This window comes from Rhinolophus sinicus, linkage group LG09 (assembly GCF_036562045.2).
Source record: "Rhinolophus sinicus isolate RSC01 linkage group LG09, ASM3656204v1, whole genome shotgun sequence".
Lineage (NCBI taxonomy): Eukaryota > Metazoa > Chordata > Mammalia > Chiroptera > Rhinolophidae > Rhinolophus > Rhinolophus sinicus.
The window spans coordinates 56,679,373-56,705,978 of NC_133758.1; the positions used below are offsets into that span (position 1 = coordinate 56,679,373).

At 42.6% G+C, this 26,606-nt stretch overlaps 1 protein-coding gene across 3 annotated transcripts in view; it reads left to right on the top strand.

Moving 5' to 3' along the window:
* Nucleotides 1-923: 923 nt before the first annotated feature.
* Nucleotides 924-26,606, top strand: part of PLXNA1 (plexin A1) — a 433,317-nt gene continuing 407,634 nt past the window's right edge. For all 3 annotated transcript variants that reach the window (XM_074340466.1, XM_074340467.1, XM_074340468.1), the window contains exon 1: nucleotides 924-1,099. In XM_074340466.1, the coding sequence (XP_074196567.1) occupies nucleotides 1,013-1,099 (87 nt within the window). In that variant the 5' untranslated portion in view covers nucleotides 924-1,012. The remainder of the gene's footprint in view (nucleotides 1,100-26,606) is intronic.

Consider the following 26,606-nt stretch of genomic DNA (forward strand, 5'->3'; position numbering starts at 1 on the left):
TAACCAACCAACCAACCAACCAACCAACCAACCAACCAACACAGCGCGGCAGTTACATCAGTGGCTGATCGGCTAACTGCTTACAGCTGATGGCCAACCAGTTACAGCTGATGGCCTTCTACTACCTGCGCCTACCCGCGCCGGCACCTTTCCACATGAGCTGAGAGCCTGGAAACAGCTCTCTGGGACTCTGTACCCACAGCCTTTCTGCCTCAGGGCTTTTGTATTGGTTGGTCCCCAGCATAGTTCTTCCTCTATCTTCTCCTGGCTAACTCCTACTAGTCCTTAGGTTTCAATTCAAATGCTTCTTCCTCAGAGAAGTTTCTCTGGCCTCTCAAATTAAAGGAGGTGACCTCCTATTAATTTCTCTCATGGCACTCATCACACTGGTTCCCAAGTTTATTTACATGCTTGCTTGTGTTTTCATTTGTTTCCAGCATTATATCTAAACATCATGAAGGCAGGGCATGTCTTGTTAGTCATTGTATTCCCCATGGCTAGGTCCATGCCTTCCGGGTGCTTAGCGAGTACAGCTCAATAGTAGTTTGCTGAAAGAACCCAGCCCAGAATCATCTCAACTTTGCCTTCACATGGTTGGCTCAGCCCCCTCGATGTCCTCCTGACCTCAGAACATCACCCTTGGCTCAGCTTCAAGGGTGATCTTTCCAAAAGCGAGCACTGACCATCTCTTCCCTGCTTTTTGGCCTGCCATTCCAGGCTTCCTGCGCGTATGCACTCGCTGCTTCACTTTCAACACGTTTTCCACGACTTCCACACCACGCCTCCCCGCGCACTCCCTCTTTGCAGGGTAGCCTGGGCTTGCGAGACTACAGCCCCCACAATGCCCCGCGGGACCATGCCACCTGACTGATTGAGTATCCAGCGGCGACCAATAAAACGTGGTTTTGTTGGGTTGTGCCTCTGCAGCCCGAGTCCCGGAAGCCACAGCTTGGCGTCAGCCTCGTTGCTGTGGAGCCGAGTCGCGTGGACTCCTCCCCGCCTGCTTCCTGCGATGGGGAGCATTGAGAGCAGCGAGAGCCGCAGGGTGTCCTTCGGAATGGACGAAGAGGAGCGGGTCCGGGTGCTGCAGGGCATCCGGGTGAGCGTGCCGCAGGCGGGCGCTAGGAGCGAGCGTGGTCGGGGCCGGGCGGGCTTGGAGGGTGCTCGAGGGCGCGGATGCTGCGGTCCGGCCTAAGGGGAGGTGCAGGCCAAGAGCGGGCTGGCGCGTGGTTTTCATTGAGACCTCCCTAATTCTTGGTGGAGTGCGTCTCTCTGCCCAGTAAATGAGGGAGGTGAGGCTCGAGAAATGCCCGGCGTTTCCGGTGCAGAGAGTGGCCACCTTCAGGTTTCACCACTACACTGGCATCAGGGGAGAAAGAGTGGAGAGCGGGAGAGGTAGGGAGGCCACATTCTAGCCCCAGTTGACTTGTTACCTGAATTTGTTCCCCCTCACCCCAGTGCGCGCGTCTTGTTATATATCCATGAGATGCTTCCAATCCTGGACAACTGCAACAGCTTCTTAACCTGGGGCTCTCCACTTTTCAACACTGCAGCCAAAGGGGCACTTTATAAGTTGTGAATCAAATCATATACCCTTCCCCTTACTTAAAAACCTAAGCAAGGATTTTAATGGATACCTAGCACATTTAAGATGAAGGAGAACCACCTTTCCTTGTTTGCAAAGCTGTGCTGTTGACCTATCTGTTCACCTCTCATGCCAGTTCCCTCACCTCCCGCTCCCCGTCCCCCTTGCCCCCCCCCTTTCATTGGCCTCAGGACCTCCTAGTCCCAGCAAGATGTTGGCTTGCTCCAATCACAGGACCTCATTTACTGTTTTCTCTTCCCCAGCTTTTCTTGTATCTGGCTCTGACCATTCTTGTTTTATTTCAAATGTCATCTGAGTATACTTCCTTGACCACTTTATCTGAATTATCTTCCCACCCACACTGTCACACATTTACTTTTTTTCACAGTGCTCATCACCATTTGACACTTGTATTGATAATTTACTTGTTTATTATGTTTCTTGCTACAGGGTAAGTTCTTTGAGGCTGAGGCTCTTGTTTGATTTGAGACTCTCCCCTCAGAACATAGAAGAATAATAAAAGCAGTTAACATTTGATGCTTAATGGGGCCATGGGGTACCCTTGATAGATATTCTCTCATTTAATTTTCAACAGCCCTGAGAGACGTAGAATTTTATTTGCCCATTTTATAGATTAAGGACAACTGAGGCATTGACAGATGAAGTAACTTATTCCAAGTTCAACTAAGTGACAAGTGGTAGAGCTGGTATTGAAGTAGGCAACTCCAGGGCCTGTTCATTGAATGCTACACTTCCTCCTATACATTTTCCTGCACATAGTAGGTGCATTGTAAATAATTGAGTGATGAAATGGATGGACGCACCGCAGTAAGAGTCCAAGTTTAAATGGAATCCAAAGCTGGGTGTAGGTGAATTAATTAGGGAGGTGGCTCAGAAAAAGACATCAAGAGGTCTAACTTCTGGATGGATGCTCATTAGCTATGTGACCTTGGGTGAACAACATACCTTTTGAGCCCCAATCACATTTTAAAAAGATGGGGGTGAGTGATAATACTGTGTACTGCCTGGGATAAGATGAAGATGTGTGTGGAAGTACAGAGAAAGTACAGAGTGCTTTATAATAGAGTGAAGGTCTCTATTCTTCACTTGGCACAGTACTTAGCACAGTACCTAGCACATTGCTAGGTGTTATCTAGTGCTGACTTTATTCATGCAATGACAAAAAGGGGAGGAGACGGCTGATATTGGAAGGTTGAGAATTAGAATTTAGAAAGATACCCTTGACTCTGTTTGGGTGCTTTCCCACCTTTGTCACCTGGTATCCTGCTTTTGGGAATGTTGCAAAATTAGGTCAGTGGGAGCCTTCTAAGGTTCAGGGTTTTCCTTTAAGTTGACAGAGGAGCATCATCTTTTTGGGTATTATCAGACAGTCACATTTTATTTCTAGTTCTCTCAATTCTGCAAAGTATAAATTCTCTTTAAAAATGGAGAATCAGGCTTAGAGAGGTTAAGGAATGTGTTACCTGAGTAACTTCTGGGACTTTAATCCAGATCTTTTTTTTTTTTTTTTTAATTTTATTGGGTAACAGTGTATTTTTTTCCAGGCTCCAAGTCAAGTCATTGTCCTTTAGTCTAGTAGTGGAGGTTGCAGCTCATCTCCAAGTCCAGTCGCTGTTTTCAATCTAGTTGGGGGGGGGCGCAGCCCACCATCCCATGCAGGAATGGAACCAGCAACCTTGTTGTTAAGAGCACGTGCTCTAACCAATTGAGCCATCTGGCCACCCACCTGCAGCTTAGCGGCAGCTCAGCGGCAGCTCAGCTCAAGTTGTCTTCAATCTAGTTGTGGAGAGCGCAGCTCACTGGCCCATGTGGGAATCGAACTGGCAACCTTGTTAAGGGCACGTGCTCTAACCAACTGAACTAACGGGCTGCCCCCTAACCGAGATCTTTTGGGTGCAAAAAACAGCCTTTTCTCACTACTCCAGGTCCCTCCCCACCACTGATATGCAAGATAGCATGAAAATTCTGTGACAAAGCTTCTACCAGTCGGGAGTGCTGGTGTCCCAGTTAGTTCTACCAGACGTTATTAAAATGAAAGGGAGCTTTGGTGACTGGTTGACTGCTGGGCAAACTCATTAGAGAAAATAAATGACTTGTCCTGAGGCATACTATGGGGTGCATGTCCCCATGCTATGAGAGCCCCTTTGTCCCTCCTTCTCTCCCTCCCTTGCTCCTTCCTTCCCCTTGTATGCCAGGTTTAATAGAGGGAGATTAGAGAAAAAGAAGTGACAGCAATGAAGTGTTTTGGTGTAGAAACTTTTTTGTTAGCAGTTACTTGAGGGTTGGGGAGTCCACCTTGTCTTTAGGCGGATGAATAAAAATCAGTAGAAAAGATCATTGAATGAACAAAATGAGAAGTGAATTTAATAGAAAGGAGATGCTAAAAAAGAATATCTGCCCCAGCTCCTTCAGAGAAAATTAAATATTCTTAAAGAACACTTGTGTTTAATCCCCTACGCCTGGTCCTGGAAAGTACTCTAGTTCCCTTAAAATTAAATGCTAGGGCCTTACTAGTTTGCACACTTATTTGCATAAATTTACATACTGAAGTCAAGCCCTAATTCCATGGAAGCTAAAAAAAATTTAATTAATGCAAAATTCTGCACTTATACTCAACTCTAGTTTTCAGAGCAAGCATGTGTGAAATACATAAAGATTCCATTTTAACTAGTATGTTTAACCTCATCCTCCAATAAGAGAAAGCACACACGGCAATAATGTCCTGTATATGAGGTCGGACAATTAAGTTCACAAACTCATCCTAGAAAAAGTGCTATATACCTCATCGCTGAATATCACTACAGTCACCTTCGAAGTACTCCCCTTGGGAAGCTGTGCACCGACTCCAGTGCCTAGTCCACCCTTCAAAACAATTTTGGAACTCTTTACTGGATTGGCCAGCAGAGCTCTCATTGTATTAATCTTAATGTCCTGAATGTCATCCAAATGCCTTCCTTTTAATATTTCCTTTATCTTCGTGTAAAGAAAGAAGTCACTGGGGGCCAGATCAGGTGAGTAGGGAGGGTGTTCCACTACAGTTGTTTCCTGGCTAAAAACTCCCTTATAGACAGTGCTGTGTGAGCTGGTGCATTGTTACAATGCAAGAGCCATGAATTGTTGGTGAAAAGTTCAGGTTGTCTAACTTTTTCATGTAGCCTTTTCAGCACTTCCAAATAGTAAACTTGTTCAGTTTGTTAAGTTGGTACAAATTCATAATGAATAATCCTTCTGATATCAAAAAAGAGTAGCAACATCGTTGCAACGAGTTCGTGAACTTAATTGTCAGACTTGTATATCTGCATTACCTCTTCTCTGCCCCATGTGAGCAGCTGTCTTTGGTGATTCAGATGAAGATGGTTGTTCTTCAGCATTCAGACTCCTTACTGTGTCCATCCTTTTCCCTTCCAACCACGGCTCTTCCCTGGTGGTTTCCCCAGCATGCTGCTTCAGGTGTGCTCCTAGGCTCATTACACCCTCCTGGCTATATCACCTTTACCATCATTTATTGTTCTTGTGAGGCAAGTCTGGGCCACTGCCGAAGGGAAGACCAAGGAAGATGCAGTAAGACACTCAAGAAACCATCCCCAAACATGCCAGTACCACCGAAGCCACATGCTGAGCACCTAACCCATAGCTACTGTTTATTCATCACCTCTGCAAATACTTACTGTGAATGTGTTACTGGCCAGGCATGGGGCCTGGCCTTGCAGAGATGATAAGGGATAAAGCACAAGGTCCCTGCCTTCGTGGAGACCTCAGCCCAGGAGCAAGGACAGGACAAAAGAAACAAAAAAAGGGAAGGGAATAAAAGAACTACAGGGCTGTGAACGAAACACAAAGTGTCCATAGAGTAATGGGGCTACCTGCTTAAGGGATGATGGTCGGCTAATGCCGCTCTGTGGAAGTGAATTTGAAGATGTTCCTGAGACAGCCAGGAGAAGTGTGCCATATTTACCCTTTGCTGAGTGTTTTAAGAGCACAATCTCAAATATCCCCCATGTGCTAACCTTGTGAGATATCATCATGCCCATTTCAGAGGAGAGGAAACAGGTTCAAGTAGGTAAAGTAACCCAAGGTTACAGCGAGTTACTGGTAGAGCTGGAAGCTCAGATATTCCAAGTCCATAGCTTATGCGCTTGGCAGCCACATGGGCTAGGATACTGGAGAAAGTAGGCTAGGTGATGAGACCAGACCTGTGATGAGCACTGAATGCCAGGCAAGACTGTTTACATGTTACCCTGGACGCAACACTGCAGTTGTTTAATCAGGAGTGGAGCTTTGTAAAGACTGTATCTGATGATAGTGATTTTTCTTTTTTTGAATTAAAGTTTATTGGGGTGATAATTATTAGTAAAGTTACATAGATTTCAGGTGTACAATTCTGTATTACATCATCTGTATATCACATTGTGTGTTCACCACCCAGAGTCAGTCTCCTTCCATCATCATATATCTGATCACCTTTACCCTCATTTACCAACCCCCTCCCTTACCCTCTGGTAATCACTAAACTATTGTCTGTGTCTATGAGTTTTGTTTCTTCATTTGTTTGTCTTGTTCTTTGTTCTCAGTTTTATATACCACATATCAGTGAAAACATGGTTCTCAACTTTTTGTTTGACTTATTTCACTCAGCATTATAATCTCAAGATCCGTCCATGTTGCAAATGGTACTATTTCGTCTTTTCTTATGGCAGAATAGTATTCCATTGTGTATATATAGCACAACTTCTTTATCCATTCATCTATCAAAGGACACTTTGGTTGTTTCCATGTCTTGGCCACCGTAAATAAAGCTGCAATGAACATTGGAGCACATATGTCTTTATGGGTAAATGTTTTCAAATTTTTTGGGTAGAAACCCAAGAGAGGGATTGCTGGGTCATATGGTAATTCTATTCGTAATTTTTTGAGGAACCTCCACACTGCCTTCCATAGCGGCTGCACCAGTCTGCATTCCCACCAACAGTGCATGAGGTTTCCCTTTGCTCCACAGCCTCTCCAACACTTGTTACTATTTGTCTTGCTGATGATAGCCATTCTGACTGGGGTGAGGTGATATCTCATTGTGGTTTTGATTTGCATTTCTCTGATGATTAGTGATGTTGAGCATTTTTCATATGTCTATTGGCCATTTGTATGTCCTCTTTAGAGATAAATGTCTCCTCAGGTCTTCTGCCCATTTTTTAATTGGACTGTTTGTTTTGTTGTTGTTGTATGAGTTCCTTATATATTTTGGCTATTAGCCGCTTATCGGAGACATTGTTTGCAAAAATCTCCCATTCAGTTGGTTGCCTCTTTATTTTGTTGATGGTTTCTTTTGCTGTGCAGAAGCTTTTTAGTTTGATAGGGTCCCATTCATTTATTTCAGCTTTTACTTCCATTGCCTTTGGAGTCAAATTCATAAAATGCTCTTTGAACCCCCCCAGGGTCCATACATTTAGTACCTATGTTTTCTTCTATGCAGTTTATTGTCTCATGTCTTGTGTTTAGGTCCTTGATCCATTTTGAGTTAATTTTGGTACATGGTGACAGATAGCAGTCTAGTTTCATTCTTTGGCCCGTGGCTTTCCAATTCTCCCAGCACCATTTATTGAAGAGGCTGTCTTTTCTTCATTATATGTTTTTGGCATTTTCGTCAAAAATCATCTGTCCATATTTATGTGGATTTATTTCTGGGTTCTCAATTCTATTGCATTGTTCTGTGTGTCTTTTTTTCTGCCGATACCATGCTGTTTGATTATTGTTGCCCTGTAGTACAAGCTGAAGTCAGGGAGTGTGATACCTCCAGCATTGTTCTTTTTTCTTAAGATTGCTTTGGCTATTCAGGGTCTTTTGTGGTTCCAAACAATCTGATGATTTTTTGTTTTATTTCTTTAAAAAATGACATTGCGATTTTGATGGGGATTGGATTAAATCTGTATATTGCTTTCGGCAATATGGCCATTTTAATTATGTTGATTCTTCCAATCCATGAACATGGAACCTTTCTATTTCTTTGTGTCTTCAATTTCTTTTAAAAATGTCTTACAGTTTTCAGCATATAGATCTTTCACATCCTTGGTTAAGTTTATGCTTAGGTATTTTATTCTTTGTGTTGCAATTACCAAAGGATTGTGTTTATAATTTCTTTTTCTGAGATTTTATTGTTAGTATTTAGGAATGCAGTGGACTTTTTTACAATGATTTTGTAGCCAGCAACTTTACTATATTAGTTCATTGTTTCTAATAGCTTTTTGGTAGAGTCTCTAGGGTTTTCTACATACAGCACCATGTCATCTGAAAAACAAAACAAAACAAGAAAACGTGACAATTTAACTTCTTCATTCCCAATTAGGATGCCTTTTATTTCTTTCTCTTGCCTGATTGCTCTGGCTAGGACTTTCAATACTGTGTTGAAAAGCAGAGGTGATAGGGGACAGCCCTCTTGTGTTCCTGAATGTAGAACAAAGGGCTTCAGTTTTTCACCATTAATTATGATAATTAGATGAGGGTTTGTTATATGTGGTCTGTAGTATGTTAAGGTATTTTCCTTCTATACCTATTTTATTAAATGTTTTAATCATAAATGATGTTGTATCTTGTCAAACGCTTTTTCTGCACCTATTCATATAATCATATTATTTTTGTCCTTTATTTTGTTTATGTGGTATGTCACATTGATTGATTTGGGTATGTTGAATTATCCTTGTGCCCCTGGGATGAACCCCACTTGGTTGTGGTGTATAATCTTTTTAATGCATTGTTGTATTCGATTTGCTAGAATTTTGTTTAGGATTTTTGCATCTGTATTCATCAGAGATATTGTTCTGTAATTTTCTTTTTTTGTTATCTTTACCAGGTTTTGGCATCAGGGTAATGTTGGCCTCATAAAATAAGTCAACAAGGAATATTGTGTCTTCTTTAATATTTTTTTGGAAGCGTTTGAGTAGGATAGGTATTAGATTCCCTTTGAATGTTTGGTAGAATTCACTAGTGAAGCCATCTGGTCCTGGACTTTTGCTTTTGGGAAGGAATCAGGTTACTGATTCAATATCCTTGCTGGTGATGGGTCTATTTAGATTTTCCAGTTCTTTGTGATTTAGCCTAGGGAGGCTATATGTTTCTAAGAACTTGTCCATTTCTTCTAGGTTATTGAATTTGGTGACATATAGTCCTTCATAGTATTCTTGGATGATCCTTTGTATTTCTGTGGCATCTGTGATAACTTCCCCTCTTTCATTTCTAATTTTGTTTATTTGTATCTTTTTTGTTTTCATCTTAGTGAGTCTAGCCAAGTGTTTGTCAATTTTATTAATCTTTTCAAAGAACCAGCTCTTTGTCGCATTAGTTTTTTCTATTGTCTTTTTGTTCTGTATTTCATTTAGTTCTGTTCTGATTTTTATTATTTGCTTCCTTTTGCTGACTTTGGGTTTAATTTGTTCTTTTTCTAGTTCTTTAAGGTGTAACATGAGGTTATTTATCTGGGATTTTTCTTGTTTCTGGAGACAGGCCTGTAATGATATAAATTTCCCTTTAAAATTACTTTTGCTGTATCCCCAAAATTTTGGTAGGATGTATTTTCATTTTCATTTGTTTCTGTGTATCTTTTGATATCTCCTCTTATTTCTTCTTTGACCCAGTTGTTCTTTAAAAGTATGTTGTTTAATCTCTACATATATGTTGTTTTTTCATTCTTTCTTTTTGCAGTTGATATCCAAATTTACAGCCTTGCAATAGAGAGTATGCTGGAGATGATTTCAATCTTCTTAAATTTGTTGAGGCTAGTTCTATGTCCCAATATATGGTCTCTACTTGAGAATGTACCATGTACACCAGAAAAGAATGTGTAGTCTGATGTTCTCGGGTGAATTGCTCTATAAATGTCAATTATGTCCATTTCATTTAATATGTCATTTAGTGCTGATATTTATACATTTTCAGTTTGGATGATCTATCCATAGCTCGATGTGTTTAGGTTCCCTGTATAATTGTGTTTTCTCCATTTAGTTCTGTTACTACTGCTTGGTATGTTTTGATGCTTCCTGGGTTGGTGGCATAAATATTAATGACTGTTATGTATCTTTTTTTATCATTATGAAATGTCCATCTGTGTCTCTTGTTACCTTTTTCATCCTGAAGTCTGTTTCATCTGATGTCAGTATAGCTACACCTGATTTTCTCTGGATACCATTTGATTGGAGTGTCAATTTCCACCCTTTCACTTTGAGTCTATATTTGTCCTTGTAGGTGAGATGTGTCTCTTGGAGGCAGCATATGGTTGGGTTTAGTTCTTTGGTCCAATCTGATACGCTGTGCCTTTTTTTTTGTGAGATCAGTCCATTTACATTTAGGGTCATTATTGATATGTGAGGATTTCCTATCATTCTATTTTTGGTTTTCTGGTAAGACTGTGTCTCCATTGTTTCTTTGCCTTTTTGTTGCTGTTTATTATTTCAGTGTGGTGGTATTCTATCATTTTTTCCTCTTTTTCTTTCATTATGCTATATATTTCAGTTCTTGGTTTTTTGGGTTTTCTTGAGTGGTTACCATTAAGTTTATGTAAAAGAAGTTTCATATTTCGAGTATTCCATTTTCTTTAGCATGCTAATTTTCTCCACTCCCGTATTCTGGTTCAGGACTTTATTCTCCCCCTTTTTATGTTTTTGTTGTCACATATTATCCCTATTTATGCTGCTCGAATACCCTCGTTCAGTATTTCTTGTAGTGCATGTTGTGCTTAGAAGATCCCGTCAGCTTCTATATGTCTGGAAAGGTCTTTATTCCTCCCTCCCATCTAAAGGATATCTTTGCTGGATATATTATTGTTGGCTCCTAATGTCTCTCAATAGTTTGAATATTTGATCCCACTCCCTCCTGGCTTGTTGAGTTTCTGTTGAAAAAAATCTGCTGATAACCTAATGGGCTTTCCTTTGTAGTCGTCTTTTCCCTGGCTGCCCTGAGGATTCTTTCTTTGTCATTAATTTTTTACAACTTCAGTACAATGTGCCTTGGAGAAGGCCTTTTGAGGTTGAGGTAATTAGGTGTTCTATGTGTTTCCTGGATTCGAGCATCCAGTTCTTTCCACAAGTTTGGGAAGTTCTCGTTGACTATTGTTTGAATATACTCTCTGTTCCCTTCTCCCTTTCTTTTCCTTCTGTATCCCCATTATTCTTATATTGCTCTTTCTGATGGAGTCAGAAAGTTCTTGTAGAGTTCTTTCATCTCTTTGAGCTCTCAAGTCTCTTTCTTCTTCCATTTGTGTAATTTGCAGGTTTCTATCCTTGATGTCACTGATTGTTCCTCCATCTGGTCAACTCTACTACCTAAGCTGGCTATTTTATTCTTCATTTCTTTTATTTAGTTCTTAATCTCCAGTTATTTTATTTGGTTCTTTTTAAAAAATTTCAGTCTCTTTGGTAAAATGTTCATTTTATTCTTTGATTGTGTTTCTGAGTTCATTAAACTGCCTGTCTGTTTTCTCGCATTTCATTGAGTTTTTTCAGAATTGCAATCTTGAATTCTCTGTCATTTAAGTCACATATTTATATGTCTTTAAGTTTATTTTCTGGATATTTTTCATTTTCTTTCCGAGCTGCCTTGTTACCTTTGTTATACATGGCAATTAATCACTTATTATTTCTCTTCCTAGGCATCTACAGGAGTGGGTTCTGCAACAGGTTTGTAGCAAGAGGTGTTTTTTTTTTTTTTGCTTTCCAGTAGGTGTTGGTAGAAGACTCTATTTTCTTTCCAACTGCAGCCTTTACTTCTCTCTCATGCTCTAGTGTTACATTTTCTCTGCACTGTTCCGGCTTCTCACACAATGGTGGGATTCCTTGGAAGGTGGGCTTCTCCTCTGTGAGCAGGTTGCCTCTGTCTCAGGGCACCACCTCCGTTGGGGGATGATGGAAGCTTCTGAAGTTCTGAAGCTCTTTCTTTAGATGATTTCAGTTGCGCGTCTTTTAGTCTTGACTATCTCCTGTGTCGGGAGTCCTTTTTTGAATTACAGTTGTTCAATTTGTTGTAATTTCAAGAGGAGATTTCAAGAAGCTCACTTCATGCTGCCATTTCTATGATGTTATCTTTGAGAAGTCTTTTTTTTAAAACAACTTTATTGAGGTGTATTTTACACATATAATTCACCCAATTTCAATGACTTTTTAGCAAATTTACAGTTGTTAGCAACTCTCATCACAGTTGGGTTTCAGAACGTTTGCAAGACCTAAAAAGATCCTTTGTGCCTATTTGTAGTCACTCTGTACTCCCGGCCTTGGTCACCACCACGAATCCTTCTGCCTCCATATGTTTACCTTTTCTGGATACTTCAGGTAAATGTACTCATGTATCTTTTACATCTGGCTTCTTTCACCTAGCATAATGTTTTTGGTGATGGTTCATTGATGTTGTAGCATGTATCAGTAGTTGTTTGTTTTGTTTTGTTTTTTTTATTGCTGCTCAGTATCTCATTGTATGGAATACTGCATTTTGTTTATCCAGTTACCAGTTGATAGACATTTGAATTGTTTCCAGTTCTCGACTATGAGGAATGATGCTGCTGTGAACATTTGTATATGCATATTTTAGTGGGCATATGTTTTCATTTCTCTTGGATCTATACCTAAGAGTAGAATTGCTGGGTCATATTGTTCATGAATTTGGCGAGTTCAGTTTAACTTTTTAAGAAACTGCTAAACTATTTTCTAAAGTGGCTGTGCCATTTTATGTCATTTCCACCAGCAATATATGAGGGTTCCAATTTCTCCATATCCTCAGGAACACTTCTTGTTTGTCTTTAATTATACCAATTCTAGTGGGTGTGAAATGGTTTATCATTGTGGTTTGAATTTTCATTTCCCTAATAACTAATCATATTAGACATCTTTCCATGGGCTTACTTGCCATCTGTTTGTTCTCTTTGGTGAAATGTGTATTCACATCTTTTGCCCACTCTTAATTGGGTTTTGTCTTTTTATGATTGAGTTACAGGATTTCCTTATGCTGACAAAGCCTTTTTCATATTATGATTTACAAATGTTTTCTCCCAATGCATGATTTGTCTTTTCATACTCTTTGGGTGTCTTTGAATTGCCGACATTTGTAATTTTTATGAAGTTTAATAATTTTCTTTTATTGATTGAACTTTTGGTTTCATATCCTGTAAATCTCTGCCTAAGCTAAGGTTATGGAAATTCTCTCCTATGTTTTCTTCTAAGAGTTTTATAGTTTTGGCTTTTATATTTAGATCTATGATCTGTTTTCAGTTAAATTTTGTGTATGTTGTGAGGTAAGGTTCTAAATCAGAGGTTGGCAAAGTTTTTCTGTAAATGACCAGATAATAAATACTTTGGCTTTGCTGACCACAAGGTGTGTATCATTATTACTCAACTCTGCCATTGTAGGGTGAAAGCAGCCATAGGCAATATGTAAATGAATGGGTGTGGTTATATTCCAATAAAACTGCAAAAATCAAGTGTTGGGTTGGGTTTACCTCCAGCAGTAGAGTTTGTTGAACCCTGATTTAAATCCATCTTTTTGGGGAGACTTTTGGTCAGTTGGCACCATAGGTAAATGTTGTGCTCACCTTCTCCCACGACCACATCAAAATTTCAGTTAAATTATGGAACAACCACCCTTGAGAACCTGAAGACTAGGTGAATAGAATGCCTATAACTAAGGATATAAAGAAGTCAAGACTGGTAGGAGGGGTGGATATAGAATGGGCTGGTCCCACCCACATAAAAAATTAAAAATGTGAATAAGGAAATACCACGAAGAAAAAAAATCTCAGGCAAAAGCATCATAGCAGTGGATCTAACAACACTAAAGTTAAAAGGCAAAATTAGGAATTTCATGTGCAGTTGCAATAGTAAATTAAGGGACACACACCCCCACACACATAGCCACACACACACACCCATATACACACAAAAGAAGAACCGAAAAATAATGACAAAAACATAAACATGGAGGGTGTTATTAAAAATCGTAGTGATTTTAGAATGTGTTTGAACTTAAGTGACCAAGAACTTAAAATAGACTGCTATAAATGTAGCTTGGTATATATGAAACATGTGGTAACTGCAAGGAAAAAAATCTACAAGAAATACACAAGAAAGAAAAAGGAATCCAAACCGAACACTACAGAAAGTCATCAATATTCAAGAGAAGAGAGTAAGATAAGAAAGGAACAGAGAAGTACAAAAACAACCAGAAAACAATGAAATGGCAATAACTACTACCAATCAATAATCATTTTAAATGTAAATGATTCAATGCTCCAATCAAAAGTCAAATGGTTACAGAAGTGATACACACGCGCGCATGCACAGTGGAATATTACTTGGGCATGAAAAAGAATGAAATCTTACCATTTGTGACAACATGGATGGACTTAGTGGGTATTTTGTAAGTGAAATAAGAGAGAGACAAATACGATATGATTTCAGTTTTATGTGGAATCAAAAACAAACAAACAAAAGTAAACACATAGATAAAGAGAACAAATTGATGATTGCAGATGGAAGGCGGGTTGGAGGCCTGGGGTGAAAAGGTGAAGGGATTAAGGATTACAAATTGGCAGTTACAAAATAGTCATGGGAATATAAAGTACAGCTTAGGGAATACAGTCAATAATATCATAATAACTACATATGGTGTCAGATAGGTTCAAGACTTATTGTGGGGCTCACTTTGTAAGTTATATAAATGTCTAACTATGCTGTACATTTGAAACTAACAATATTGAATGTCAACTGTAATTGAAAAATTAAATAAATCCTTTTTTTTTTTGCATGAAATATCTAATTTTTCTAAACTCCATTTGTTGAAAAGACTGTCTTTTCCCTATTTAATTACCTTGGGACTTTTGTGAACATCAGTTGACCATAAACATAGGGATTTACTCCTGGACTCTCAATTCTATTGAGAGTTCCATAGATCTATATTCTTTGTAGTAATTTTCAAAATTGGGAAGTACAAACTGTCAAATTTTGTTCTTTTACTTCAGGATTGCTTTGGCTGTTCTGAATCCTTTGCACTTCCTTACACATTTTAGGATCAATTTGTCAACTTCTGTACAAAAGCATATTGGGATTTTGATGGGGTTTGTGTTGAATGTATATATTACTTTGGGAGAATTGTCATTTTAACAATATGGGATCTTTCAATAAGTGAATATGAAATCTCTCTTCATTTATTTAGATCTTTTAAATTTCTTTCTCAGCAGTGTTTGGTACTTTCAGTGTACAAGTCTTGCATTTCTTTTCTTAAATTTATTCTAAGTATTTTGCTCTTTTTGATGCTCTTGTGAATGGAATTGTTTTCTTAATCTTATTTTTGGATTCTTTATTGCTAGTATTTAGAAATACAATTTATTTTTGTATATTGATCTTGTGTTCTGCAACCATGCTGAACACATTCTAGTAAGATTTTTTTTTTTTTAATTCCTTTGGATTTTATATAGGTAGGGTCATGTTGTCTCCAAATAAAGACAATGTTACTTCTTCCTTTCTAATTTGAATGGCTCCTCCTCCCCCTTTTTTGTTGCCTTATTGCATTGTCTAGAACCTCCAGTATAATATTGAACAGAAGTGCTGCAAGTGAGTATCTTTGCCTTGTTCCTCTACTTAGGGAGAAAACATTCAGTCTTCCACCATTAGGTACATTAATTGTAGGTTTTTTTGTAGTTGCTCTTTATCATTTTGATGATTTGTAATATTCTCAGTCACCCCCTCCTCTCTGTCCTTAGATCCTGTTTTTTTTTTTTTGTAAGCTCCTGTAGGGTAAAGACTGTCTTATTTATTATAGTGGCTGGCTCATTGGTAAATGTATAGTGATCGCACGTTTGTATTAATGAATTGATGACCCTTTTTTCTCACTTAAGATCTGGTGGCAGCTGTGCATGAGATTCCTACTCTTCTACTTATAATTCCAAGGCTTTAATATAAACTTGTTCAATTTGCATGCAGCAGACTTCCTTTGCCATCTTGCTGTTGCCTAATGATAAGCTTCTTGAATGTCTCAGCATGACTGTTATTGCTCCTTATCACATTGTTTTACATTTCATCATTTGTTGACTGCGTAAAGGCAGTGTAGTGAACAAAAGATCACAGAAGACCTGGCCTTGAGCCCTGACACTTAGAATGATAAATTTCTCTTATGTGCAAGATGGTGGTACAATGCAGGATCTTCATATGCCTGTTACCTAGGTCCCTCAAAGGGGTTGGGTCACAAATCCTCTCCATTCTGCCCGAGATTTAATGTTGTGACTATTTGGGTAATCACCGTTGATGGGGCCACAACAGAAAATGCCATCTTGGAAAGCCAGGAAATGGATGGACAAGTTTTCTACAGCTTTCCAGTGAACAGTGTCTAGATCTGGATGTCAAATCCAGCAAACATTGCTCGAGTACACACGTATGCCAGCCCTGGGCTGCTTTCCCAAGTGTTATGTATTATCTTTGTGTTCCCAAACATCAGAAGACAAAGTAGAGCTGAATCCGTGGGGTAGCAGAGCACTTTTGGTCCCTCCACCTTCAGTTGCTGAGGAGTGGAGAATCATTTTAAATACAGAATGGCACAGAGGCCTGGACGCAGTACTTTCTCTTCCTTTCACTGGCTAAATTCCTCTTCATCTTCAGGACCAATTCATGTGTTAACCTCTGAAGGATGCCTTTTGTGATATCACTGCCCACCTCTTGATGGTCACCATCCTGGGTCCTGCAGACTCTGTGCTCCCCACCCTCTGTGTGCTTACTGCTCTGGGCAGAGATGACCTCTTCCTCACTTAACTCCTTTACTGCCCCATGAGCAGGAGCCACCTCTGTTCACCTCTCTGCCCCAGCACCTAGTCCATAGCTGGACACAAGTCAGCAAAATACTTGTTGGACAGAATTTTAAGCCACTGGCTTGGTTGTTTTGCTCCAAACCGTGAGTCCAGAACTTTGTGGTAGTAATTGATTTGAATTAATTGCCAACAATTAAAAAATTAGAGCCTTTACATTGTGGGGGCAGAGCCCCAGAAAGTAGTTTCCAGGCTCTCGGCCTCACATAGAAAGGTGTTGGCTCAGGTAGTAAATGGCCAACTGTGATTGCATGGCCATCAGCTGTGGCTAGTTGGCCGTCAGCTGTAACCAGTGAGCCATTGGCCACTAATATAACTGCTGTGGCTATGCTAGCGGAGAGAGGAGAGGAAGATGGGGGCTAGCAAGAAGATGGTGGCTGGGCTGGCAAGTGTGGATGGCGGTTTGCGGACAGTGTGGATCCAGCCTCCAGTGAGAGTATAGTGCCGCCAGAGAGAATATAGTGGTATGACTCCCCTACCTATGGCTCCGTGGGTGTTCCTTTTTGGCCTCACCATATCCTGCGTTCTTGTATGGGGAGCGGGAGCAGAGACCCTGCCGGACGCCCTGCACGACAAATGGCGCAGCGAGCAGGGTCCCCTGCATAACAAATGGCGCAGCGAGCAGGGTCCCCCGCATGACAAATGGCGCAGCGAGCAGGGTACGGTGCTGGCCAAAGCTCTCCGAAGTGCGGTGGAGCAGTTTCTGCGTGAGTCTGAGGAAGACCAGGAGGAGCAGCTGCCGGAGAGCTGGACCCCCGTGGAGGGGTGGGAGGACGTGGACGGTTCTCCCACCAGCACAGGAAAAGCCATGCAGCTGCTGGAGAGATGGAGCCCCGTGGAGAGGTGGAAAGATGTGGACGGTTCCCCAACCAGCACAGGCCGGAGAAAGCGAAGGTCGTTGCAGCCCTGTGGGCCGGGGAAGTTCCTGCTCAGGCAGCCCGGATGCAGGACTTATAGTCCCAGGAGGTAACGCTTGCTGAGTCCTCCGTGGGAGATGAGGGTGAGGTCAAGGTCGTCCCTCACCCCAGGACAGCCCTGGTGAATGACTATGGACTATGGGGAATTGCCTTCCATCCCTAATTTAATGGACCGCTTGACTGTTTGTTTGGGAACTGTTGTTAGTGGAACTGGGGGATATTTGCTTTTGTCTCTTGACTGGCCGCCATTGAGAATATGTAAGCACCTTGATTGTGAGTCGCTGTTGTTCCAGCAGGGTACCCTGAGAGGCACAGAGAGAGTGGCAGTGCCCTGAGAGCCCTGGCTGAGTCCAGGAAGTCTGGCTGAGCCCTGAAGATACCCTGGCTGTGCCCAGGAAGTCGGGCTGTTCCCAGAGAGAGTGGCAGTGCCCTGAGAGCCCTGGCTGAGTCCAGGAAGTCTGGCTGAGCCCTGAAGATACCCTGGCTGTGCCCAGGAAGTCGGGCTGTTCCCAGAGAGAGTGGCAGTGCCCTGAGGGCCCTGGCTGTGTCCAGGAAGTGTGGCTGTGCCCACAGAGAGTGGCAGTGCCCTGAGAAATCCTAGCTGTGCCCGGGGAAACTAGTGGTACCCTAAGAAGTCCAGGAAGTCTGGCCGTGCCCAGAAGTACTGGTGGTGCCCTGAGAAACCCTGGCTGTGTCCGGGAAGACAGGTGGTACCCTAAGAAGTCCAGGAAGTCTGGCTGTGCCCAGAAGTACTGGTGGTGCCCTGAGAAACCCTGGCTGTGCCCAGAGAGCCTGGCTATGTCCAGGATATTGCATTCACCCCCAGGCTCCTCGCACAGGTCCCCTCGCGGAAGGCGCTTGTCGCGTAGATTGTGAGGCGAGAGCCTGTAGGGGTGGAGTGTGGGGGCAGAGCCCCAGAAAGTAGTTTCCAGGCTCTCGGCCTCACATAGAAAGGTGTTGGCTCAGGTAGTAAATGGCCAACTGTGATTGCATGGCCATCAGCTGTGGCTAGTTGGCCGTCAGCTGTAACCAGTGAGCCATTGGCCACTAATATAACTGCTGTGGCTATGCTAGCGGAGAGAGGAGAGGAAGATGGGGGCTAGCAAGAAGATGGTGGCTGGGCTGGCAAGTGTGGATGGCGGTTTGCGGACAGTGTGGATCCAGCCTCCAGTGAGAGTATAGTGCCGCCAGAGAGAATATAGTGGTATGACTCCCCTACCTATGGCTCCGTGGGTGTTCCTTTTTGGCCTCACCATATCCTGCGTTCTTGTATGGGGAGCGGGAGCAGAGACCCCGCCGGACGCCCTGCACGACAAATGGCGCAGCGAGCAGGGTCCCCTGCATGACATACATAAATTTAGTTTTTAGCTTTTTTGGGAAGAAAATCGAAAGTCTGGTCCACATTTCCACATGGCGAAACTCCCATATGGAGTTACGAGGTAGCTGCCTTCTTTGGGGGGGCATATGCTCTCACTACTGTCCTCACTACATTGTCCTTGCACTTTTTTCCCTACCAGGCTGTGGGGACAGAGCCCCAGAGAGCAGTTTCCAGGCTCTCGGCCTCACATAGAAAAGTGCTGGCTCAGGTAGTAAATGACCATCAACTGTGATTGGATGGCCATCAGCTGTGGCTAGTTGGCTGTCAGCTGTAACCAGTGAGCCATTGACCACTAATATAACTGCCATGGCTACGCTAGCAGAAAAAATGGGGGCTAGCAAGAAGATGGTGGCTGAGCTAGCAAGCGCGGGTTGCAGAGAGGCGGATGCCGCCAGCGAGAATATAGTGGTATGACTCCCCCATCTATGGCTCCGTGGGTGTTCCTTTTTGGCCTCACAATGTCCTGTGTTCTTACGTGGGGAGCGGGACCAGAGACCCCGCCTGTCACCCTGCACGACACAGGCCCATTTTGTATTTCTCCCACTTGCCTGACCCCTGTGTGCATTTGTGTTTGCCACACCTGGTGTTGGAGGTCTCCAAGAGTTCTTCTTGGCCTGACATTCTGGGATTTGAATCTGTGGTGAACAGCTGGTGGATCCAATTTCAGCTCATCAAAAACTGAAGGACTAGTGAACAAAATCTCCAAGGCAACAAGCCTGATGCAAGGAGAAGAATTTTTTTAGGCTCATAGGATTGGGCAGCACCTCTATGGGGATTGGGTTGTCCGGGCACCTGGAGCCACTGACAGACCTGACTCCCTGCAAGCTCCTTCTGGAAACTGCCCTGGTGCTCAGCCTAATGGGAGAGCAGTGAGCTACATACAATTGATCTTATGGTACCTGGTGAGTCCTCAGAAAACAATGCCCTGAGTGGCTGCAGCTGTGGTCATGCAGGCCTGGCTTGCTGCTTCTCTGCACCACACCTTTTCCATCCTTGCATGAGGAGGAGGACACGTCTTTTGCCCACGAGTGAGCTGATGCCATGGACTCATTTGGTGAACGTCAGAGCATTTATTAATGCAAAACAATGCTTGGGAAGCGGCCTCCACATGGCTACTTCTCAACTGTGTATAGATTAGTAACATATTATGACTAAAAAGTGCTAATTTTCATGTTGACATTCTCCTTATTTAGGCTGTTTTAAACAGTAGGCTGTTTCAGGAGTACATACATGCTCCCCCTTACCACCCCTACCCTGGGGCTCATTGAAGCACCATACATAAATGGGGGGAAATATGACTTGCACATATTTTTCTTTTTCTTGAATTGGCTCTTTTATGAACATGGTTACTTGTCACCTCAGAGTGGCTCTGTGTTACTGCCTTCACTTGTGTAAGTATCACTCTTGGTGCCCAGGCTTTGGATGGGAGGCTTGGCTCTGCATTTTGGACTTTCTGTAATCTTGGGTGCATTGTTCCACTTCCCCGACTCCAATTTCTTTAAAATGGGAGTGCACCTAGCCTGGGGTCTGGCATGTGGAGCTTGCTCAATGAATATTAGGTACTGACTGGTTTATCTTTAAGTAAGCCCCTGCCATCTCGCTCAAGTTGAGTACGTCTGCCGCAGCTCTGAGCTTTGTCGCCCCCTTCTGGAGTGTCGCAATATTACATCCTCTGGTGTACCCCTCAGCAGCTTGATGCCAGGGATTCCCTAATTTCTTTCTCCACATGCAGCTGCTTACAGTTTCCTATGTAATCTTTTTGCCTGTGGAACAGAGCTGCTCGAATGGACAGAGATCCTGCATACATACTTAGAGAACCGTTCTTGGCTCAGTGTTGACACCTCCGTCTTCAGTTGGCCAGGCTTGGGCCTTGCTCTCATCTTTCCCTCGTTTATTCCTCTTAAGACTTTTTCTTGCAAAATGCATCTTATTTGTAAATGCCAACTGTTCATAATTTCTCACGAATCCTTTCAGGCTTTTCTAAGCCTCCATATAAAAGCATACTCTCCCTGTTTATAGTACAAATGAGATCATACTGTATATACCTCTCTGTAAATTGCTTCTTTCACTTGCTCTGTGCATCAGGTGAGCTGCCAGGTCTTCAGTCATTTCTCTTCCGTGGTGTCTCTTGCATCCATCATCTCCCCTCATTCCTGCGGCAATTACACTTCAGTTCTCTTACTCCTGATGTGCACTGTTGTGGCAGCAACCCTGCCTCCAGCCCTGCACGACCTCAGCCCCTCTTCCTGCTTTCCCTGACTAGTTTGCGCAAGACAAAGATCTGGCTGAGTTCCTGTTCAGAAACCGTTGACGGCTCCCAGTTGACGGCAGAATAAGTTACAGCCTCCTTACCTTGTCATTCAAGGCCCTTACCGAGGGGAACCACCAGCCCTCCACATCTGATTTTCTTCATGGATCTGTGCTCTGTCAGGCTGAACCTCGGACTTCTCTGAGTGCTCTCCCTCTGTACCTTTGGACCTGCCGTTCCCCTCTGCTCTTATCCCTTTCTTGCAGTCATCTCTTTAGGCCCAACTCAGGTCACATCCTTTCCAGCTGGAACTTACGGTTCTTTTATTAGAACTTCTGGGCATGTTAGTTGAGCTGCTCATACCTGACAGCCTAGCAGCTTGTGTTCTCTGTGAGTTTGTCTTACCCATCCTATTGGAACATAAGCTCTTTGAGTGTAAAGCTCTTAGCTCTTACATCTTTACATGCTGCATGGCATGGGTGTGGTGGTATGGACTTGGGCCTTTAATAAATATTTATTTAGTTCCTGTATTTAACAAATATTTGAGCATCTCCAGTGTGCTGGATACTTTCTAGGCACTGAAGATAACAGCAAGAGCAAAACAATACTTGCTCCCATAGAGTTTATATTCCGGTGGAAGTCACAATAAGCAAGTGCTGTGAAGCAAAATGGAACAGAGGAAGGGAGAGAAAGAGTGATGGCAGGGTCTTGACTTAGGGTCATCTATGAAATGCAGGAAGTGGTTTTTGTGTCCAAGCCTACTTATGACACAACTGGTATTCCCTGGCTTCTCTTAGCAAACCTGACTCCTCTGCCTTTCGTTGCTTTAGCCTTTGCAGTAGTTGTCCCTTCTAGGTGCCCCTCCTGCCTGTAAGTGCTGCTTTGCAAGTACATCTCCCCTTGCTCTTTTCCCTGGAGTCAGCATCCTTTTGCCCCACATCAGACAGTGGTTGAGGAGTCAGACAGCCTGGCATGTAGTCTATGATCTTTTATCCTTTCTGTGCCTTGGTTTCTTTAACTGGAAGGTGGATGTTGCATTGTGAGGATTAATGTGGTGGTCTGTGCATCGTGAGTGCTGAGTGTATATAACTAGTGTATTAGTAGGGTGTTTCAGCTTGTAGTTATTATAACTCTGACCTTCTCTATTATACTGGGTCAGCGGGACATTACTCACTCCTATCATAGGTCTTCCGTTCAGTACTGGATGATACCCACTTGTGGTTTTTTTTTTTTTTTTTTTAAAGCTTTTTATTGAGGAAGGGGAAGAGGACTTTATTAGGGGAACAGTGTGTGTTTCCAGGACTTTCTATTTATTTATTTATTTATTTATTTATTTATTTATTTATTTTTATTGGGGAACAGTGGTGTGTTTTTCTCAGGACTCTTATCAGCTCCATCAAGGTCAAGTTGTTGTCCTTTCAATCTTAGTTGTGGAGGGCGCAGCTCAGCTCCAGGTCCAGTTGCCATTGTTAGTTGCAGGGGGTGCAGCCCACCATCCCTTGTGGGAATCGAACCGGCAACCTTGTGGTTGAGAGCATGCATTCCAACCAACTGAGCCATCTGGCCACCTAGGAGCTCAGCGGCAGCTCATTGACTTCATTCTAGTTGTGGAGGGCGCAGCTCGCTGGCCCATGTGGGAATCGAACTGGCAGCCCCGTTGCCCAGAGCCTGCGCTCTAACCAACTGAGCCACTCGTCTGCCCCCCCCCACCCCACTTGTGTTTTTTATGGCAGCACTCTTTTCCCCCAGCCTTTTAGACATGGGGTGGCCATATGACTTACTTTTAGACCTATATGGTTTAATAAGGAAACCTCTATCCCCTCTTTGAGAACTTGCCTCTAAAGTCAGTTGCTTCTGTGTGAGGGAAGCATTTGGTTGCAGTCATGGAGGAAGTGGGGTCTGGGTTCCCAGCTGCATTTGTTAGGAGGGAAGTGGTGAAGTCTTTGCATGTGTGTGACTTTGATTGAGTTTGTGGCCTGCCCACCAGTGACCAGTGGCACTCATGGGCTAGGGCTGTGGGCTAGAGAGGGGAGGAGAAGAGAGTCTTCTTGGGCTCCATGTTGTCACTGGAGACCTGTGGAGGTGTCAGCCAAGTGCGCCATGATGGTGGCAGGGAAAGGCCCCTATTTTTGGGTGCCATGTTACTACACGCTGATGGCAGGAGGTCAGAACTGGAGGGCACTTTAAAAACAATCTTCCCAATTTAATTTTGGACAGATTATTCACGTAGAACACTAAGAACAGTACTCAAATTATAGTATGTATTGAATGCTACCTGTTGTTGTTACAGTAATCCCCCTTATCCATGGTTTTGTGTTCCTTGGTTTCAGTTGCCCACGGTTAACCGTGGCCCGAAAATGTTAAATGGAAAACTCCAGAAATAAACAATTCCTAAGTTTTAAATTGCACACTGTTCTGAGTAGTGTGATGAAATCTCATGCTCTTCCACCCAGGATGTGAATGATCTCTTTGTCCATTGTGTCTATGCTGTACATACAGTACGATAAGATAATTTGAGAGAGAGACCACATTCACATACCTTTTATTACAGTATATTGTTATAATTGTTCTATTTTATTATTATTGTTATTAATTTCTTACTGTGCCTAATTTATAGTTGAAACTTTATCATAGGCATGTACGTATAGGAAAAACATATATAGGGTTCAGTACTATCCATGGCTTCAGGCATCCACTGGGGGTCTTGGCATGTATCCCCTGCAGATAAGGGGGGGACTACTGTATTATTGATTAGTTTATATATTTTTATGTAGCCAGTGTGTTGTGCCTGGTATGGATTATAATTAGTATTTGTATAGTGCTTTGCTGTTTCACATAATAACTAATATTGGTTTTCTGTAGATTGCTTCATTTAATCCTTACAACAGCCCTACAGTTTATACTATTACTTATTTCTATCTCACAGAAGACATGGACTTAGAGATAAGAAGTCTCTTACCCAAGGGCATACAGCTAGTAAACAGCTTAGTTGGGATTCAAACTCAGGCCTCTCTGACCCCAAAGCACTTAATTCCTGAGCTGTATCACAGGGGTCCCCATTTCATAGGTGAGAAAGGTAATGCTCAGAGAAGCTAAAGAACTGGGTCAAGGCCACACAGCTGGAACATAGATAGTGCTCCTCTTTCCTTGCACTGCTCTGGATTTGACCCTCCATATTCTGACCACATAGGGCGGTGTCTGCTCAGCTCTGATGGCACAATGACCATTGGACCTCTGGCACTGAGTTCCCAGGCCTATCTGGCTCGGGAGGCCTCCATTCTCGTTCTGTTGGTACAGGGAGCATTGCCCAGATGGTGTTTATTCTCACACGACTACTGGTGTATGTATATTTGTTGATTAAAAATACTTGCTGTATTTTGTAGCAACATTAAAGATGTTACAAATCTCTTACTGCCAAAAAGAAGCCTGCCAATGTTTTCCTTAACCCCTCACTCACCAAGTAGTGTGGTTCAGATCATGCCACATGGGCTGGGACCAGGAAATCAGAGCCTGTGACGTGTGTGTAGAACCCCACCAGAGCTGTCTTTATCCTTGGATCTTCTTTCTTTCGTCTCCCAAGGTGTACGGTCTTGCTTTTGCCTGCCTCTGTGGCCTGATCATCTGGTCCCATTCTCCTTCTCATACACTGGCCTTCTGTCAGACCCTTGGATACTTTAGTTCTTTAGTTCTTCTCCAAGACTCTGACTTATCCTCTCCTCTGCTTGGAACGAGATCATTTTCTCTTGGACCTCAAGATGTAAACATGGAGGTGGGAGTCTTAACGTCAGTGTCATCTCCTCTAACAGTTCTTCCCCAGCACCTGCACTACACCCACATGCTCCCAATATTGTATTCTTTTCTAGCACTTACACTTCACTGATTTTTAAGGTACATGTTTTAACATCTCTGAAATAGGGGTGTCATATTATAGGTGGAATGTTAATTTCATTGGTGTTTTCTGTCTTTTTTCAATTTATATAAAGATAATGGTATGATTTATAACTATTTTAGATAGTCAGGTTGGATGAAATAGGATTTGTGAAATTGTTTGCTTGTTTATTGTCTCTAAGTGAGAAACAATAAACAAGTAAACCTTTAGAATATAAGCTTCATGAAAGCAGGGTCCATATCTCTTTCAATGAAACTGCTGTTTCATTGCTGTTTCTACTTTCTAGAACATTGCTACCACACAGTGGGTGCTTAATAAGCAAATACTTGCTGAGGGAAAATGGGTTGAAGTTATGGTGTCCTTGGCCAGTCTATTTCCTCTGGTCCCCAAGTGGCTGCACTACTAGGACATCCTCTTTATGTGTGCCAGCACCCACTCTTGTCATGTGGCTCTTTACCACAGCGTGCATTGGGACATCACCAGCTGTGACTGTCTGATTCATGCAGATTCATGCACATCGTACATCATTGATCACCCACACCTACATGGATTCTGGGACCATTCAGTGCTCTCCTCCTTCCGGACACATACCTCAGAGGACGGGTGCATGTCACAGAGTCCACTCAGAGATGTGGGGAAGAAGGGAGCAATGCCCCATGGTGTGCTGGTAAATGTTTAGCAACTGGCTTTCTTCCTCAGTAAGGGCCCTGATTTATAGCATTTGTTGACTTCGGTGGCTTTTTAAGCCAAGTCTCTGATATGATATGTATATATTTGATCTTTAATTTATGCTATGCTGTAGAACACTTACTGTAGTCAATTGTATTTGAATTAAAAAAATTATTAGGTTTCAAAAACAATGGTCGTCACCAATTTCAAGCTGCTGTCATGAAGTTAACCAGCTTGCAAATTCCTGAAAATTTAAAAATTAGCTCTTGTGGGACAATTCCAGCACATCGTTGGGACACCCAAATCTTCTTTCCATGCAAATTCACTCTTGAGTGCCAGCTCCATGTCCCTGTGTGCCTGGAAGAACATTCTGCCTCAGCCTTGTTACCACCTTATACCCAATCACATGTCCCACCAGGACCCCCTGTGCCAGTAATTTGAGGAAGAAGCAGGCACTTGGCTGTGCTGTGGAGTTTTCTCTTGACTTTCCAATACATTGATTCATTACAGGTCTTAGTTGCTATGTCTGTAAAAAAGGAGTGAGCCAGTGAACTTTAAGGGCTCTTTCCCTTTTATAATCTGGGGTTTTATATCTACAATCATACTAATTTGTAACTCTCTCAAAATGGTCTCTCTCTTCTTGATTTCCTTTTTTCTGTCATTCTCACTCTAGTTCTTCCACTGACTTGAGATCAGAACTCTTTTTTCTTTTTTAACTCTGTTCTCTCCTTTTTTCCGCACTGCCAAGGCAGCATCAGACAAAGCTTGTTATTCCATGTCACTGCTGCTGCTGCAGGCCATTGTCACTTCATGACCCAGGGCATGCTTCCCACTCTATTGTGCTCCCTGTGACACTGCTGATTCACCTTCCAAAAACACCGCTTAGGTTCTTTCCTGGCTCAGAAACTTTCATCAGTTCCCACGTTTGTTTGAGCCCTCTGCCTGACTTCGAAGCTCCTTTCAGTACCAGCTCCATCCAAGTCCACCTTTCCAAGCCACACCTTCCAAAATGAGTTTAGGGCTGTTGACACAGTGGTCTCTCTATGTGCCTCTTTTTCCCATGCCCAGCACAGCGCTG